Below are 18,657 nucleotides of genomic sequence, written 5' to 3' on the forward strand. Positions count from 1 at the left end.
ATCTCTTTGACATCAGCCATAGCAACCTTTCTCTAGATAGGTCTCCTGAGGCAAGAGAAACAAAAGCAAAAATAAACTTATTGAGACTTCCTCAAAATAAAAAGCTTCTGCACAGCAAGGTAAACAATCAACAAAATTAAAAGTCAACCTATGGAATAGGAGAAGATATTTTCAAATGATGTATCTGATAAAGAGTTGGTATCTACAATACATAAAGAACTTACAAAACTCAACATCCAAAAAACGAATAATCCAATTAAAAAATGGGCAAAAGATGGAGTACCTGGGTGGCTCAGTTGGTTAAGCATCCAACTTTGGCTCAGGTCATGATCTCACATTTCGTGGGTATGATCCCTGCTTCAGATTCTGTGTCTCCCTGTCTCTCTTCCCTTCCCCCACTCACGCTCGCTCTCTCTCAAAAATAAATCAATATTAAAAAAAATTTTGGGGGGCGCCTGGGTGGCTCAGTCAGTTAAGCGTCCGACTTCATCTCAGGTCATGATCTCGCAGACTGTGGGTTCGAGCCCTGTGTCGGGCTCTGCGCTGACAGCTCGGAGCCCGGAGCCTGTTTCAGATGCCGTGTCTCCCTCTTTCTCTGACCCTCCACTGTTCATGCTCTCTCTCTCTCTGTCTCAAAAATAAATCAACATTAAAAAACATTTTTTTTTTAATTTTTTTAATGGGCCAAAGACGTAGGTAGACATTTTTCCAAAGAAGACATACAGGTGGCCAACAGACACATGAAAAGATGCTTAACATTACTGGTTATTAGGGAAATAGAATTCAAAACTACAATGAGATATCACCTCGCACCTGTCAGAATGGCTAAAGTCAACAACACAAGACACAATAGATATTGACAAGGGTATGTACTGTTGGTGGGAATGCAAACTGGTGTAGGCCACTCTGGGAAGCAGTATGGAGATTCCTCAAAAAGCTGTAAGATAAAACTATCCTACAATCCAACAATTGCATTACGAGGTGCTTACCCAAAGACTACAAGAACACTCATTCAAAGGGGTACATGTACCCTAATTTATAGTAGAATTATCTATAATAGCCAAACTATGGAAACAGCCCAAGTGGTTTCCATCAACTAATGAATGGATCCAGAAGTGTATATCATGTAACTTCAAGTTATATTACAAAGCTCTATGCAAAGTTATATATATATTTATTTTTTTATATATTTAAATATTTATTATATATTTAATATATATTATATATATTATTTATTTATTTATATAAATATAATTCATGCCAAGTATTGATACGTGTCTCTTACATGGCTGCCTGCCAGAGTGTGCAATCAAAATATTAATTATTAATAAATTTTAAATTATTTTTCACTATTAGATTAAGTGAGTTTTGTCTTAAATGTTTCTTTTCCCACCTCAGAGATATCCCTGTGTCTCTTCCCTATCCCCACACTCAACTGAGGGGACAAGTTGTGGGACAGTCCACCATGATAGTCAGTGGAGTATTTGCTCAATAAATTCCCAAAGGAAAAATGGATACTGATGGTGAAGAGCAGGAGTTGGCACACATTTTCTATAAAAGGCCAGATAATAAATATTTTAGGCTTCAAAGGCCATATGGTCTCTGTCAACTACTCAACTCTTCCATTATAGTGTGGTAGCACCATAGACCATATGTTAGAAAAAATATGGCCATATTTCAGTAAAACTTTATTTATGGACACTGAATTTTGAATTTCATGTAATTTTTCCCATGACACAAAGTATGATTCTGCTTTTGATTTTTTTTTCAACCCTTTAAAATGTAAAAATCATTCTTGGCTCATGGGCTATAAGAGAACAGGCAACAAGATGAATGGTTGTCAGCACTTAGTTTGCAGACTCCTTATTTAGAATCATGTAATTCTAAGTGGTAATGAACTGTGGAGAGTATCAGCCTGAAATTTCACAGGAATACACTTCATTCCTAGTGGGTTGTCAAATTCCAGTGTGTTGAAGGGTGTTTTCATTTATTGTTACTTTAATAAACTGCATATCAAGTTTAACAGCAAACATTTTTTTCCCCCTGTAATGTGATTTTAATTGATAGAAATTCTAATAAAAGGAGCTGGGTTTGCAAAAGAGTCCATTGAGGTATTTGAGGCTAAGTCATCAGTTGATACAGTATCAGTAAGAATCACAGTGCTTTTCTGCATGATCTTAGTTCTCACTTGATAAACAAATTTTTAAAAAAGAAACTTTATTTGGGGAACTCAAGGGCAATGAATAAATTAAGGGAGTATAAAAATACATTTGTTTGAAGCCCACTGGCTGAATTCTGTGACTCCTTTCTGTGTTTCTGTGGGCCCTGACACATGAGGGAATGTGTGTTCACTGACATTCCAGAATGTCAGAGAGATACGTAACTATCCCTAACAGCATAGCATTTAAAAGACAGGCTTCCAGGGGCACCTGGGTGGCTCAGTCGGTTGAGTATCCGACTTCAGTTCAGGTCATGATCCCACAGTCTGTGAGTTCAAGCCCCTCGTCAGGCTCTGTGCTGACAGCTCAGAGCCTGGAGCCTGCTTCAGATTCTGTCTCCCTCTCTCTCTCTGCCCCTCCCCTGCTCATGTTCTGTCTCTCTCTGTCTTAAAAAAGAAAAAGAAAAAGAAAAAAAGACAGGCTTCCAAGTTTGTTCCCCTCAATTCCCTGAACTATTTGCTAAGAGATAGGAAAGACAAATCTTTAACATGATTATTGAACTGTCTCTCTCTCTCATGCTACTATCCTCCAAAAATCAGTTTTCTGTTATCAGTTGTATATACAATTTCAAAAATTGCGATTTATGTTCAGACTGTACAAGTGCAAAAAAAAATCATACAAAAGGGTAAGTTTGCAGAATGACTTTATAATGATTTGTGCCCCCCCCCACACCCCTCCGGCCCCAAATGAGGGCATTTCTCAGCCACAGCAGCACAAAAAGAGGATGAGGGGGCAGGAGTTTCTTCTGAAGATGAATTCTGTGCTGCACCATAACTCACCTTGGGCCCATCCCCAAGAACCTCTCCTGGATTTCTGTATTCCTTTTCTTTTATGTAGGATGGGTACGGGGTAGAGTTGGGAGACCCGAAACAAGATAAGTATAGGGTAAGCAGGAAAACAAGTCTAAGAGAAAAACCAGACTGGGCTTGAATGTTCCCTCCACGCTTCATTATAGATGGAAATAGACGCTTGGTGGGTACCTACTCCATGTTGGAAACTTCTCATGGACTCAGTTGTTCAAATAAGTGAAAAAAGAGGAAGGAACGAAAGATATCCCTTACTTAGCTGATGCACCGCAGGGAAGAAAACCTCTGAAGGAACTACTTCAAAGCAATTAAGGAGACAGAGTGTTTGTGTTTGTGTTTTTGTTTTAAGAGTTTTGTTTCCTATATTATCCAAGCGATCTGGTTGACTTCATTGCGCTCTGATTCCTGACAACAGCAAACTGTTTGTGTGCCCAGTGTCTGGTGTGTGTTTTTCAAGCGGTGTGGTTGTCTACTCCCACACCGACATAGGATGCAACACGCTGGTTGTGACTCTCTGGAAATTGGGGTGTCAGTTCCGTTTTCCAGAAGGTAATGATCTCACAGTTGCTTCTGAGTAATATGCCGTGCGACCACTTGATGGAAGAGAGAGAACAGCTCTTTAACTGTGGTTCTACTTAGTGAACCTCTGAGCATTTATTGGAAGGTGGTCAATTATTAGGCAATTTAAAGTTATCAGGAAAAACATGTTTCTAATTCAGCCTCCTCATCCTTTTCTTTTTTTTTTTTTTTTTGTTTTTTCTTCCCTGTGATTCAGGAGGAAGGATGCTGGCTTCTTATCCTACAAAGATCACCTGCCAGTAAGCCAGGTGGTAGTTGGAGATACTGACCGGCAAGGCTCAGAAGCCAAACTGAGCGTGGGCCCCCTGCGCTGCCAAGGAGACAGTAAGTTTGCCCAGAAGCTGTGGCTTTTGCACTTTCTTACCAGTTTTAAACCGTGTTTCCCAGAGACGTCAGAGGGTGGCAAGAAACAGGCTTGCTCTTCTGTAACCCCTGAAGAAACATCACACGACGAAAACAGAACCAAACGGAGAGCGAGATAGACCTTAATACAGACAGGAGAGCGACAGCCGTAAAGCCTCCAGGACAGGAACCTAGATTTGGGCATACAATGTGGATATCCATCTTCCTTGTATATTCATATCTAACAAGTTTGACGACCTAAGTTTATGGTGATATAAATAGCAATGCTAATAGCATACAAGTGGCAGTCAACAGCTGTGATTCCACTGAGTGCTGCTGTTAATGCCATTAGCGTGACTATTTATATCGCCATAACTCAGTTTATGGTGATATAAATAGCATTATGGCTTAATGTATCATTGTAAACTTGGATTACGGTCATACGAAGTTTGACATTATTGCTATCACATCTCATCATCATCAGAGCTGGAGAGTCCCTTGTAAGCCCACGGTTGTTTCTGTCACTACGTCTTGCTTTCAGGATTCGGCACCACAGAGAGGCATGTGGGGCTGCTGGCTTGGACTGTGGGAGGGCAGGGAGTTCGAGCGATGATCCCGCCTAATTAAGGGCACCATTAGGATTTTATGTTGTTGGATACCCTTCAGTGTGCTTTATGTGGAGTCGGAGAGAAATGGTGCCAGGCTGCCATGGGGATTCTGCAATGAACATCCTGGGTGTCGTTTCCCCTCTTCTTGTCTATGCGCGTGGTTTCGGCAAGTCCCCCGAGAGTTCTGTGCTTTTTGTGATTGTGTGCTAGGCATCAGGAGACCCCAGATTCTGCTCCTTGAATAACTGACTTTCCAGGAGACCTCAGGCAAACCCCTCCACTTTCTCGGCTCTGGTAATGAGAATATCACCCGCGTCCCAACTCCTCCTGGGGAGTCCATAAAGATTTTAGTGCCTGGATCCGGATTCCTCCTAGCAGAGCAATCTGTGCGATGGAATATTATTACCACTTCCATAAATCAAGGGAGAATTAGACCTACCCGATGTAATAAATTATTGCATCGACTCCAAGAGGTGTCCTAAGAAATGTAATGGTGCATGCTTGAATGTTTACTACTTAGTAAATGGGGGCTGTTGGCAATTAAACAAGGCAATGTTCCTGATACAAAAGAGAGACCGAGTTTATGCTGATTTGTCTCTCTTTAGTTGGTTTAAAACTGAGACTGGTCAAAGAGCTTTATCATGCATTTGTTGAACAATAATACTTTATTTGTTGAGCCAGGCTTAGGAGGACTCCGCAGTCAGAAATTTGATTTCAACTGTTTAAGAAAACGATATTGACACAAAATAATAGCAAGAATGCATTTTTAAAAATATTTTGAGGGATTGATGTGCAATAGGATGACTCTTAAAATAGGCAGATTCTCGTGTGTTGTCCGATGAAAATCCGTTTCATTATGTCATGATCCTTCATTAATCTACAAAGGTAAAATATTTCTCGCTTACCGATGCTAATTCTGGAGCGAGCTATGAATTAAACAAAGGGCTCCCCATGAAGTCATTGGTTAACTTGGTAAAGTTATAAAAATCCCACTTCTGCAAACTTGTTACCTTCCTTACACAGAGGATTTCAGCCACAGTACATAGTATATGTAGAAGTGTGTTAACAGTTTATAGTTACTATTAGCTTGTTTCCCTTAATCAATACATCAGTCTTCAAGAAAAATTTCTGACATGTCTGCTATGTGTCTAGCACTTTACCAGACACTCTGAGAAATAAGAAACAGAAGCTCAAACCGCATTTTGAGAAACGCACATGAAAAAAATGCTGGAAGACAAAATGTCGTATCAGATTTTGCAATACAATATTATTGCAACTGCTGCTCAAGAAAGGAGTGATATAGTGTATTTCAGCCAGACTTCGTATTTAAAAAGAGAAAACAGGAAAATCGTGGTGGCCAGTGTTTGTTTGCATTTCTTTTCCAAGGCTGTTGTTCTTAGAGACATTTTTAGGACCCCTTATAAGACAAAGAGCTGTCTTAATCATGGGCACGGCATGAGCTCAGTATTCTTACAGCACTACAGCTTAAGAGAGACTGTTTCAATCCATATTTTGCCTGCTACTTCATAAACCAAAAGCGCAGTCCGTATTCAATTGCAATTATATGGAACGCTTTTGTGTCTGAGAGGGAGAAAGCGAAGGCTTCCTTTTTTGCAGGCAACTGAGAACATTATACCTTGGACCTGAATTGCCAGGTAGCACCTTTATCTACCTTCCTTTAAGAATGTTCTAACACGGGCACAGTAATGAGAAAATGTTCCACATCATGTCACTTTCCAGTTTTTAACATGTTTGATTTGCTCAGATACTCACAGCCCCCAATAAGGTGGGTGAGGTTAAATATTAGCCTTTCTGTTTACAAATGAACAAAATATTTCTTTTAAAATGTCACTGACACTACAAATTTCTGTATACCCTTGTAGCCTCTGGGAGGCTTCAGGAGGAAAGGCAGAGCAGAGAACATAAACAGCTTTCTCTGTACAAGGTCGAGGTGGTTTCCCTGAGTCAGTCGATGATTGAATGAAATCATTAAAAAAAAAAAAAATAGCCATTTGGGTCTTATCCCCACCACTCCCTCACCCACCCACATCCAGTTACCAATATAGCATGAATGTTTCAGGGATTAAATTTCAATCGTTGTGATGTAAAAAGTGTTACAGTGCATTTATTCTGTTGTTCATAGAGATTAACTTACTTTGTATAATTTACTGAAGTCCGTACAAAGCTACGGTTTAAAAAACCAAATCCATCATGAAAAAATGTCTTTCTCTGTTCGAGGAGTCTTAGTGATGCCAGCCCTGGAAAGCTGTGTCTTGAATTAGGTCCCCGTTCTATCCCCCAGTCTTAGAGAATGAAACAATTTTTGTAGGCTCTGACCAACCGTTTCAGTGGTTTCCGTTGGCTCCATCATCCCTGCTGAGTTTCATTTTGACTTTGACTCATCCGAACTCATAGGCCCATAAAATCCAAATGCTAAAGAAAACCAGTGAATTCCACTCAAGTCTGCTGCATTTCCCGTAGAGTGCTGAAAATGCTTTGATCTTATAGTTTAGTTTTCTGTGGGGGTATTAGTGTTATTGGCGGGGGTAGGTTTTGTTTGGTTTTGTTTTGTTTTTCCAGACACGTTCAAACGGAAACCTCAAATCTAAATGAGACCCAGAGTATGACTACTGATGGGTGGTTAGTCCTCGATACCCATCACCCACCCTCCCCTCCCTCCCAAAAGAGCTACTTTAGAGGATCAGCCACTCATAGGTGGAAATTGTTTTCACGCTGTAAATGTATCATCATTCTTGCAGAGAGCTGCTAAACTTTTGTGGAAGCAGGACCGAAATAAACATTTTTTTTTTTTTTTGGTTTTGGAGGTGGAAGTCTTCTTTGTACCATATGTGGTGAATATAATTAATTATAGAAATAAAGTATGTGCCAGATAATTGCTTTATTCTCGGCTTTATGAGCTAACAATTTCCCATATCTTCTCTAGGGATTCAGAGACTTTAAACAATTAATTAGGAGCAAGTTTGCTACAAAAGCAAGTGTTTTCAGTACACGTGGGCAGAAGCCATTCACGAAAACGTGTTACTCAAGGACCTCTTCTCCGTTCTTTCCAGAAACCCGCTCTGGCTGTAAAACAGAGTCACGCTGGATGTCTAAAATGCAAAGTTAGTTTCTCAGGAACCCGAAATATTTTATTTATTTCTGCTCTGAGTCCACAAAAGTTTCGCAACTTTCTGCAAGCAGGATGATACATTTACATGTGAAAACAGTTTCTGCCTCCCAGTAGCTGCTCCTCTAAAGTAGCTCAGGGAGGCCAAGAAGACAGGGTGAGGAAGGAGGCAACAAATCCAGCCCAGGAACACAGGGCAGAGACAAAGCCAAGGGTGAAATAAGATGGTGATGGAGTTTCATCCAGACGATAGCGGACCTCTGTTTTCTGGGAATGGGATCGTATGTACCAGCAGGAGTCTTATAAGCCACAAGCATAACCAGCCATTCCCTTGCCGAGAGAGGCAAGGGAATGACAGTATCCACACCTCATTTCTCCACAGATAAGACATTTCCAATGGGAATGCAAATGAGTATCATCCTCCAGGAGTCGTTATTTCCTCAGAAGATGCTCCACATTCTTCTCCTTTCCCCATTTCTCCCCACAACGTGTAGCCACGGACCCTTGCTTCAAGCATAGCTAGAAGCAAAAACAAAGAATCACAGTGTTCTCATGCTTGAAGACTCTCAGAGATCAAAGAGTGCCGACCGCTCACGTTCCAGACGAGGGACCTTGGGTCTAGGGAGGTTAAGTGACCGGCCCACGGTCTCCCAGCGGGGATAAGGCAGAGCACATTGAGACAGTTTGACGTGAGCTTTCATCTTTAGTCATTCCCCAAAGCCGAGATGAATGTTGAGATCCAAAGAGGGAGCTCTGACCTGGAACTCTGACCTTGGGTCCCTGCCTCTCGTCAGCTGAGCTGTGTAATAATGTGGTGCTGGCACTCTTACTCTCGCCCCACTGTGAGATCAGCCATCTGGAAAGCCTGATCGAAAACCCACAACCACAGGGATGAAGGGTCAGTGGCAGAAAGTTGGTAACTTTTGTGTTTTGTTTTGTTTTGTTCTGTTTTTGTTTTACTTCGACTTTAGGTAGTTTTTTGGTTGATAGCAGAAGGCAGGGGAAAAAAAGTCCAGAATGATGTGTAGAAATGATTAACCTCTATTTTTTTCTTAATGTCCCAGCCTTTGCTGCTATTGCCCTAAGCTGCTACCAGCTGAGAGACAGGAGTAGCTCTAAGAACAAGCAGAAATAGTGAAATTTTCAGGATCAAAACGGGGGCTGATTCCCATTAAAGGATTGAGCCCTCTGGGCATATCGGAGAGCAGGTCAGATTACAAAGCAGCAGACTTAGAAAGAAGGAAGGCTTGCTTAGCTTTGGTCTTCCAGACTCCAGAGTGACTTTGAACAATTAGAAGTGGACAACTCCCTGGGAAGCATCAGCTCTTTAATATTACATGGCCATTCAACGTTAGCCACAGATGCACTTCGGAAATGGGAAGTAAATTTACTTCGAGTTTGGGGGAGAGGGATGGTATTTGTGTTTTACAGTAGATACGGCGTTTGTGTGCGTGTGACTGACTTTCCTGCCTGTCCTTTCAACTACCGCTCACGTTTGGAGGAATCGTCCCATCCCACTGAGGAGATGCGTCTGGCTATGTTTTTGTCCCCTTCCCTGGGTGCCCGTCCCTTCCCTAACCTTGGCACTTCGCAGAAGGGACAGGATCCCAGATCCGGGAGGGGCTTTGTTCTGTAAGTTGAATCCCCACGGCTGGGTTCCCCTGCTGAACTTTCCAGGTGATCTCTCTAAACCATTTGCAGGAGAGAGTTAGGCTCGTTCTGGCTGTCTGAAAGTGTATCTGCAATCCTGTCGCTAACTGCTCAGAGTTAGCACAGGTTTCGCGGTCCCCAACAAGGCTGCCTTCACTTCGGACATGGGCCACAAGTCTGGGGCTCCCAGGCCATCCTGCCCCCCTGACCCACTGATACAAGTTTGGGGGTGCCCACTATGCCTTAGGGATCAGTAATGCACCAGAATGACTCAAAGAACTCAGGAAAGCACTGAATTTAAGATTGAAGTCTTATTATGAAAGATACACATCAAGACCAGCTGACTGGAAAGGTACACAGGGTGAGGTCTGGTGAGGTGGGTCTCAGACACGAAGCTCCCTTGTCCTCTCCTGGTGGAATGAGGACACGTGACCCTCCCCCCAACCTGCACACATCAATGCGTGCCACCAGCCCGCTCGCCAGGCTTTGGGTGCCCACAGTTTTTACTGAGTTTCATATGTACACGCAATTGAATAAGTCATTGGCCACATTATGGAATTTAGACTCCAGCATTTCTTCCTTCTCCTCCCTGGAGCTGGGAGCTGGTATCTCCTGGCTTCAAGCCCCACCCCTCAAATCCTACAGTTGGTCGTTCTAGCAGGACCAGGCCCCATCTTGAAACTCTGTAAGATCCACCAGGAGTCACCCCCTAAGCATAAACCCTCAGGGCCTACCATGAATGACAAAGACATTCCTACCACTCAGGAAATTCTAAGAGTCTCAAAGCTCCATTCCAGGAACCTGGGATGAAATGACAGAGAAATGACAATCACATCACAATCTGTTTTCTCTCTTTCTTTGCATTATTAGTATGTTCACCCCCAACAATGGATGGCAACGTAGGGAGAGATCCATATCCCAATGCCCAGGGAAATGCCTGCCACATTGAGTCCCTCAAATAGGTGTTCATTAAATGAATATGAATTGTTAAATAACCTCAAAAGATTTAAATAAGCATTTCAGACTAACAATGGAGGCAGTGCCACGAGGCAATGCATGATGAATTGCAGAGAACTTACATGGACGATAATTGCTATACGGGTCCAAGAGAGGACCTATCGCTTGATTTATATGCACAACTATTTTTAACCTCAACAAGGTTTTTTTGCACATTCATTCTTCTTAACTAAGTAAAAACTTTTATTCTTTTGTACCTTGAAAATCCCTTGAATCTGATGATTATCTTCAAATTAAGGATTAAAAAAAGAACGCTTTTGCTAAGTTTTTATATTTTCCCTGACACTTCTAAATTAAGATGCCCATGAGGTATTACATTTATAGAACTCATTGTTTAATCTAAATTAGATTAACCCCCCCTGGCCCTTCAGAGACCCGAGCAGACTGTTCCACACTTTTGTTTATCCATGTCTCAAGGTTATTACTGACAAAATTACAATTAGTACTTCGAACTTATTGTTAGGGTGCTAAACTGTGAGCTGTAAACTGCCTCACTCTGGCATAATTAAAACCGTGTTCCAGTTCACCTGCTTTATGGTACCTGCTCGGCTTTTCATGCAGCTTCTTTTCACAGTCCTAACTGCATGCAGGCCTTGGAAACTCAGAAAGTTCACTGAAGAAAACTGTTAAAATCGCCTCTTAAAGAAGTTTGCTGACCGTTCCAAAGTAGCAATCTTACTACAGTCATCGGGATAAAAAAAAAAATTGTTCTAAACTCTGGCAAGCATTATGTAAGATCCGTATTACTATCTTTAGAATATATCCCAGTTCAGGGACGTCTGGTTGGCTCAGTCGGTTAAGTGTCCGACCAGCTCAGGTCATGATCTCACGGTTCCTGTGCTGACAGCTCAGAGCCTGGAGCCTGCTTCAGATTCCACATCTCCCCCTCTCTCGGCCTCTCCCCCACTCATGCTCTGTCTCTCTCTCTCTCTCTCTCAAAAATAGATAAACATTCAAAAACTTCAGTGTATATATTTTAATATAAATTTATATATTTCAGTTTATATATTTAATTTATATTTGACATATATTTTAATGTAAGTTTTAATTTATATTTGAATAAATAAAATATATCCCAATTCAAAATTCACAGGATATGTGCATAGAAAGCAGGGCAGTTGGATATGTGTCCACCTGTTGGCCTGGTAGGCTGCTCCATGAACTGTGTGTGCAGTCCCAAATTAAAAAGAAGAGGAAGTCATGTCCCATTTAAACATTTTATCTTTGAGCCAGCCCCTGAGTCATTTGTCTTTGGTTCCTAGACCAAAGCTTCATTGAGAATCTCTCTCAGTCCTTAAAGTGTGAGTAGAAAAACCAGACTCAGCAAGGGTAGCTTGGTCTTTTGATGAAGGAGAGGTCCTTTGCCCTTTAAGATTCTATCTGTGCCTCTTCTGTTCAGGGTTTTTCTGGACTTAAGCTTTAGACAATGAAGTAGCCTAACAGTCTTGTCTCTAATCCCTGTGTCTGATGCTTTAAGTATTCCTTAGTTCCATTCCAGTAGATTATCCTAAGCAGTTTTGTTTTATGATATTCAGACCTCTAGAATTTAATTCTCTCATACTGAGTAGGATGCACATTGGGCTTGAACTTAAAATATGGCCTGTTATGTAACAGAACCGTTCGCTGGTTTTCACCGAGTTTGCACCTCAACATAAAGACCTCAAAGATTCCTCTCTGGTTTCCTTCCCATTATCATACCTGAGATAATAGTGTGACTGACTCAAGAAGTAAAGAGCGCCATGGGATAACCTCATTTACTTTGGGTGCTTGGTTTATGCTTCAGTTTGGCCGGAGATAGCAAGTTGGCCCCAACTGCCTCAGTTCTCGGCGTTTAAAAAACAAAAAAAACAAAAAACACGCAGAAATCAAAAAGCTAGTAGTTTTTTATAAATAACCTAACACTTTGGAACCGGATTTGTAAAAAGAGAACTTGACCCAAGAGGTAGAGCTGAGAAGATACTCTGATGCATTTTATTCCTTACACATCTCTATTTGTTCTTTACGTATATATTTCAAGGAGATAACGTCTTCATTTCAATCCTTCAAATTTACATGTGGAAAAATGCATCTGTTATTGTTTAAGTGTAACGATAGTCTGATGCACCCGAATTAAGTGTGATTGTTTCTTTGCCTACAGAACTGACAGTTTTTCTGGCTTTATGCTGTTGTCCCCCAAAAGAGGTTGCTCTTGAACGTGTATAAGAAATAAGACAATGGTTCGAGGCAGCATCTGTAATAAAGCCAACTTTACAGCTTCTCTTTGGGATTAAGGAGAGAGACTGAGCTGCTGATTCCACCCTGGGCCGAAGGTGGCCATGTCATTTGACTGAAACTGATCATTTATTGGTGAGCAGTGTCCAGACTTTATCTTCGGATGCAACAAATAAGTGACTTATGTTTAATCTGGGAAGAGAAACCAACAAAAGTAGTTCTGGTTGGAACATCGATTCCGTGCGGCCACACCTCAGCAGACTCTAAGCCTAAGATGGGTGATAGTCCACTGAGGCCAAAAAAAAAAAAAGACCTGAGATAGCGATCGAGATCCAGGTTTATTGGGGGAACTTACATACAGGGAGGCTGGGAGTGGCCGACTAGACAAAGCGTCTGCTGTTGGGATGTACGTGCAGCAAGGTTTTATGCCGTAGCAACTTCCCCTAACAACGCTCAGTGGTCCTTCCCCTCCTTGCTCAGCCGGGGTTTCCAAGGGGATCCAGACCCGCCATCTGGACACTCTTTGTTACTAGGGAGATGCTCCGAGTTGCCCACCCCGAGAGCCCTGAACTTTGAACATGGAACAGCACATCCTTCCACACATTCTGCCTGATGGGAACTCAGAGGGAGGACAAGATCTCTACTTTCTCAGGAGAGTGATTAACAGGTGCATTCAGCGTGTGCTTGCGCAATCTGGCTATCCAGCACATACCATACAGATCCACAGCACTTTTTATTTCTGAGAAGACTCCTATTTTTCTAACTCTTCTTAGCCCAAAAGCTGGGCCTCCTTCCTACCTGTTTATATCCCTTTTCAAGGACCACCTATTAGAGAATCAAGAAACAACTGGATGACACTTATATTTAGGATAAAATAATAGAGTGTCTACCATTTCTGTTTCATACAGATATTCCCTCCCCTCCGGCACTTTCATACATGCACACACACATGCACGCATGCACACACGCACACACACACACACACACACATAATTCTCTTACCCTGAGAATTTAGCATTTGTACTTAGTGCTGGTCTAGTCACCTCCATCTTGAACCTACCTTAATCCCATGGTAGCCCCAACTGGGGGCTCAAAACTACTTGAGATTAAGGTAGTTGGAGGAACTCTTGTTAGACATGGGGAGGAAGACAAAATGGGATTAGAAGTCAGAACACGTCTTTGCCATGCGCCCTGGCAGCAGCTGGACTGTGGATATGGGAGTGCACTGTAGGCAGCACCAAGGATGCTCTGTGTCCCAGCCAGTCTAGAGCCATCCCAGGCTTACACCCATGGCTTAGGGCTTTGTCCTAAGGGGAAAAAAAATCACCTTTCTCATTGAAAAGTTGAAACACTGACTTCATGATGAACTAATCCTTAATTCAGAACAATTCTACGTAGGTATGGTAAGAGAGTTCAATATAAATTTGAGTCTGTGGCCTTTTGTGCTAGTGTTTGAAGAATCTGTTCATGCCATTTCACCCAAAAAGCCGTAAAGAAGTTAAGACTAGGTGTTCTCTCTGAAAGTAGTTCTCCAGTGGGGGAGAACTAAGGAGGACACTAAGGAGCCAGAGCTTTATTTGTTTTGTTGACCTGTTGCTTAGCTTTCTAGAGTAGTGCTACCCAATGGTGGTTTTCAGTGATGATGGATATGTTCTTTAACCTGTGTTATCCATATGGTAGCCTCTAGACACAGGTGGCCACTGAGCATTTGAAATGTGACTAGTGTCTGGGATGACCAGGATCTGAATTTTTAACTCTACTTAATTTTAGTTAGCTCAAATTTAAATAGCCACATGTGGCTGGTGGTTGCCATATTGGACCACATAGCTTGAGCACAGTGGTGAGAGGCCACTTTAGAGAACCCGTCCCCACCTGGAATTCAGTCTTACTTGTGGCTACAAGTCGACCTGCTGTGATTCTTTCTGGAGTAATAAGAGGTTAAACATGAAGAAAGAGAAAAGGTGGGTTTTGCCATGATTCAACCTAATGTCAGAAAGGTCCAAAAAGTACCTGGGATGCATATCACTGCCTGGAAGATACTTGGAACATTTTCTTAGCTTCTCCATAAAATTCTCCGTGTATCAGCCAGGAAGATGGGGCAGAATGTAACATCATAAATGTAGAATAAGTATATTTTTTATGATGAGAGTTTTCATTTCATTTATGGCTTCTACTCTTTGAATAATTCGTCTGCATAGTAGAGTGTGTTTCGAGGCTTCCTTCATTGGTTTCAATCTTTTCCATTTTTATTTTCGCTTTAGATTATATTTTGAAATGCCACACGGTCTCCATTTTGCCTACTAACGAAAAAACTAAAATAACAGCACTTCAAACAGAGGTACGGTTGCGTTACCTCAAGCATGACATACTTTACAAAATAAATTAGCAAGTCTTGGGTAGACCTGCCTACCTGGGTCTTCATACATCCTCACAAGACCTACACTTAACCAGTGGGGACTGCAACGTAGATGCCTGCCCCGAGATCTCATGAGTGACGCATTCACTTCCCGACCCTTTTTGCTGCCACTCAAAACCATGTCTCCTTGCTAGTTCACCAGGTAAGTGTCACCATGTATAATTTGGGGACACGTATTGATCGTTCGAGGGAGGTAGCAGGAGAGAGCCTTACGGAACTGTAGCTGCTAAAGACTAGTTTGAGCCATTTGAGGCAAGGTTGGGATGAGGAAGACAAGTGCTATAGGTCAAATGTCGGGGCCCCCCCATATCCAAGTGTAGAAATCCCAACCCCTGAAGTGATTGTATCAGGAGGTGGGGCCTTTGGGAGGCCATCAGGCCATGAGAATGGAATGGGATTAGTGCCTTCATGAAAGAGGCCCAACGCTACCTTATCAGGACACCTGCCAATGAGGGAGCTCATTAGAGACTCGGGTTTTTATCGGCAGTGGTTCGGTGAGCAGCCCCTGCCTGGCATGGACCCAAATTCCAGACTCCCAGAAGGAAAGCAGGCGTTCAGCACATTACACCAACACTTTAGGCACAGTGAGGCACCCTTATTAGGTGCTAGCTAGCCTTGCTGGAATCCAGCCATCAGCCAGCCTCACAAATAGCCTTTTCAAGGAGAAACAGTCCGACGGACTATGTTAACTCTTTTCTACGTGGGAGTCCTCTCCCTTTTTCCCCATCCATGAACACAAAGCTCCTCGGGCCTACAAAGCTGCCCCTCCCCTTTCTCCTTGTTCAGGTGCAGAACCCCATCTCTTCCCTCTACCTTCCAGAAGAAGCTTAGCCCCACATCCAGATCTTTGACTCCACACCTTGCTTCACACTCCACTTCACACCCTGACTTCTCCCCACCCCAGACAGCCCCTGCCCCAAATCTTAAAACCAAAGAGAAGGAGAAGAGCAAAGACGGTGCTGTTTCCCTTGAGTAGGTCGTTTGTATCTCGTGACCTAGAGTCTCTGGTACATTAGGTTCCAGAGCAAGACCAGCTAAGTGATTGACAAAGCCTGGTGCAAAACGAAAACACGGAACCCCTTGTTAAGAAATACTAAGAACTTCAGAATAATGGCAGCAGAACATTAAACCAAGTGTGAGACCCTCGTCAACCTGCATAGGTCACGCACCCATGTTCCTGAGGCTTGGACAGAGGGCAAGGTCGACCCAAGACCCTGGGTATAACTGGGGTGGAGCAGACCTGCAGGAATGGACCTGTAGGCCTTGTTTCTCTCGTCAGTGTGAACCTCAAGGAACATTTGTGTTCTCTGAAGCTGTGACGAAAATCAAACCCTATATAGGAAAGCATTCAACACAGGAACTTATAAGTACCGGTGAGCCATACCGAGCTGTCGAGATGTTTCCTAAATTTGTCTGATCGCACAAACTCCCTAAGGTGCTTGTCAAGATGCAAATCCCCAGCTTCTTCCCCCAGAGATTTTGATTCAGAATTCTAGAGTGGAGCCCCAGACTCTGTTTTTAAGAAGTTTTCTAAAAGGTTTCTGTGACAGGGAAATTATAGAAATTCTAAGAACACATTTGGGGGCAGGCAGACCTAGGCTCAAATTCTTCATTTATCAGCAGTGTGACATTGGGAAACTTGTTTAATTTCACTAAGCTTCAATTTCCTCATCTGTAAAATAGAGATAATTATGCTTTAGTACAAAAGGTTGCTATGGGGATGAAATGAGACAAGTGTATGTAAAGAGCTCTAACAGTGACTGGTGCAGTTAAGTTCTCCATAATGGTAGTAATACATATTATACAAAAAGAATGAAACTTCTTCAAACCCCTCGGTTTTGTAAAACTAATATGAATTAAACATAAATGCCAATTGCCAAATGCAACCATTATTATTTCCGTCAAAGTCACTCAGAAATAATGAATTACAATCTAAGGTGAACAAAAGAATCAATCCTCAGACTGTGTTTTGAGCACCAGCTGTATACAAGGCATTGTGACAGGCCGCCGATGGTTTTGGCAGTCGAGGATTTTGTAACCTAGTTCAGAATGAGATGGAGAGATGAAACGATGCATCTCTTTTACAAGGAAGCCCAGATAGGTAAAAGCAGAAGGTTCAGGAACCACCTGGAGAAAGATCTTGAAGGAAAGGAGGAAGGAATGAGTAGAGGTCCTTGCACGTGGGGCTGTACAGGGGGCAGAGGGCTTCAGCCGGAATGTATGTATGTGACCAAACCTATGGAAGCAAAAGGTTCCTGTAGAAAAATACACATGCGAGGGGCACGTGGGTGGCTCAGTCGGTTAAGATAGGTTCTGACTTGGGCTCAGGTCACGTTCTCGTGGTTTGTCGGTCTGAGCCCCACGTCAGGCTCTGTGCTGACCGCTTAGAGCCTGGAGCCCACTTCTGATTCTGTGTGTGTGTGTGTGTGTGTGTGTGTGTGTGTGTGTGTGTATCTGCCCCTCCCCCATTCTCTCTCTCTCTCTCTCTCTCTCTCTCAAAAATAAATAAACATTTTAAAAAGTTTTAAAAAAGAAAGAGACATGTGACACATAGCAAGCATTTCGATAAGTACTCAAATGAGAAAATGAGACCCAACTTGGAATCAGAGGAACCTGCAAATGCTAAGCCAAGAACTGAATATATTCTGTAGGCGGCAGAGTCTGTGAGCCAGAAAGAAGAGGGAGTGAGTCATCTTTTGAAGGTTTAATTTAATTAAAATAGTAAACTCTTCGCTTACGTTTAGTTTCAAAGATCTGGGTTAATGCAGTTTATCTTTGTCACATATGTCATTTAAAAAAACTAAAAGGAACATTGTTAATAGAGGAAATGAGGACATTCAATAAAGGGGTGACAAGAGTTCCACATCCAACAATGATATAACATAAACACACATTTGAAACTTATTGTCAGATTCTCATAAGAGCGGGCTTCCCTTTTAAGACGTTTTAAAGCTACCAAATTTCGATAAGCCTTTCTTAATTGTGTGAAAACTTTCAGAAAAAGGTAGTGTTTTGATATTTTTAATAAATCTGTAAAAAATTGTCGGTGACTGCTGACTTTTGTTTTGCTTCATGTGTATAGGGTGACAGCTGTGGGTTGAATGACGTCCCCCCCCCAAAAAGGTATGTTGGAGTCCTAACCCCCCAGTGCCCGTGATCATTGACCTTATTTGGAAATAGGTCTTTGCAGATGATCAAGTCAAGATGAAGTCCCCCCAGAACCAGGTGGGCCCTCATCCTGTGTGACTGGTGTCCTTATAAGAGAAGACAGAGTCACAGACATACACAGGGAGGAGATAGGAGTTGCCCCGACACAGGAAGGAATGTGAAGGGTTGCCACCATGAGTTAAAGCAGCCACGAAACAGACTCTCCCTCCGAACCTTCAGAAGGAACCAACCCTTCCAACCCTGGGATTTAGAACTTCTCGTCTCCAGAAGCTAAGAGAATAAACTCCCATTGTTTTAGGCACACGGTCTGTGGTGCTTTGCTAGGGCAGCCCTGAAAACCTAACATGGTGACTGGCCCCCTAATCCCAGGCCCAATCCAGGTAGAGTAGTCACAGAAAAGATTGCTAAGAATTGTTGAAACGATAGAGGCGAAGACGCTCGAATTTATTGTGAAGTCTGCACCCTGCAGAGCAGTTCATCAGAGAGGAGAGAGTTCTCTTCACAGGAAAACAAA

The 18,657-nt window shown here is 42.4% G+C and overlaps 1 protein-coding gene across 1 annotated transcript in view; it reads left to right on the forward strand.

Annotated features, from left to right (window-relative positions):
• CNTNAP2 (contactin associated protein 2) overlaps nucleotides 1-18,657 on the forward strand; it is a 1,977,252-nt gene that overhangs the window by 1,607,379 nt on the left and 351,216 nt on the right. Inside the window, exon 15 of the mRNA XM_045496029.1 lies at nucleotides 3,801-3,928. Within this exon, the coding sequence (XP_045351985.1) occupies nucleotides 3,801-3,928 (128 nt within the window). The remainder of the gene's footprint in view (nucleotides 1-3,800; nucleotides 3,929-18,657) is intronic.

Source organism: Leopardus geoffroyi, chromosome A2, assembly GCF_018350155.1.
Source record: "Leopardus geoffroyi isolate Oge1 chromosome A2, O.geoffroyi_Oge1_pat1.0, whole genome shotgun sequence".
Classification (NCBI taxonomy): Eukaryota; Metazoa; Chordata; class Mammalia; order Carnivora; family Felidae; genus Leopardus; species Leopardus geoffroyi.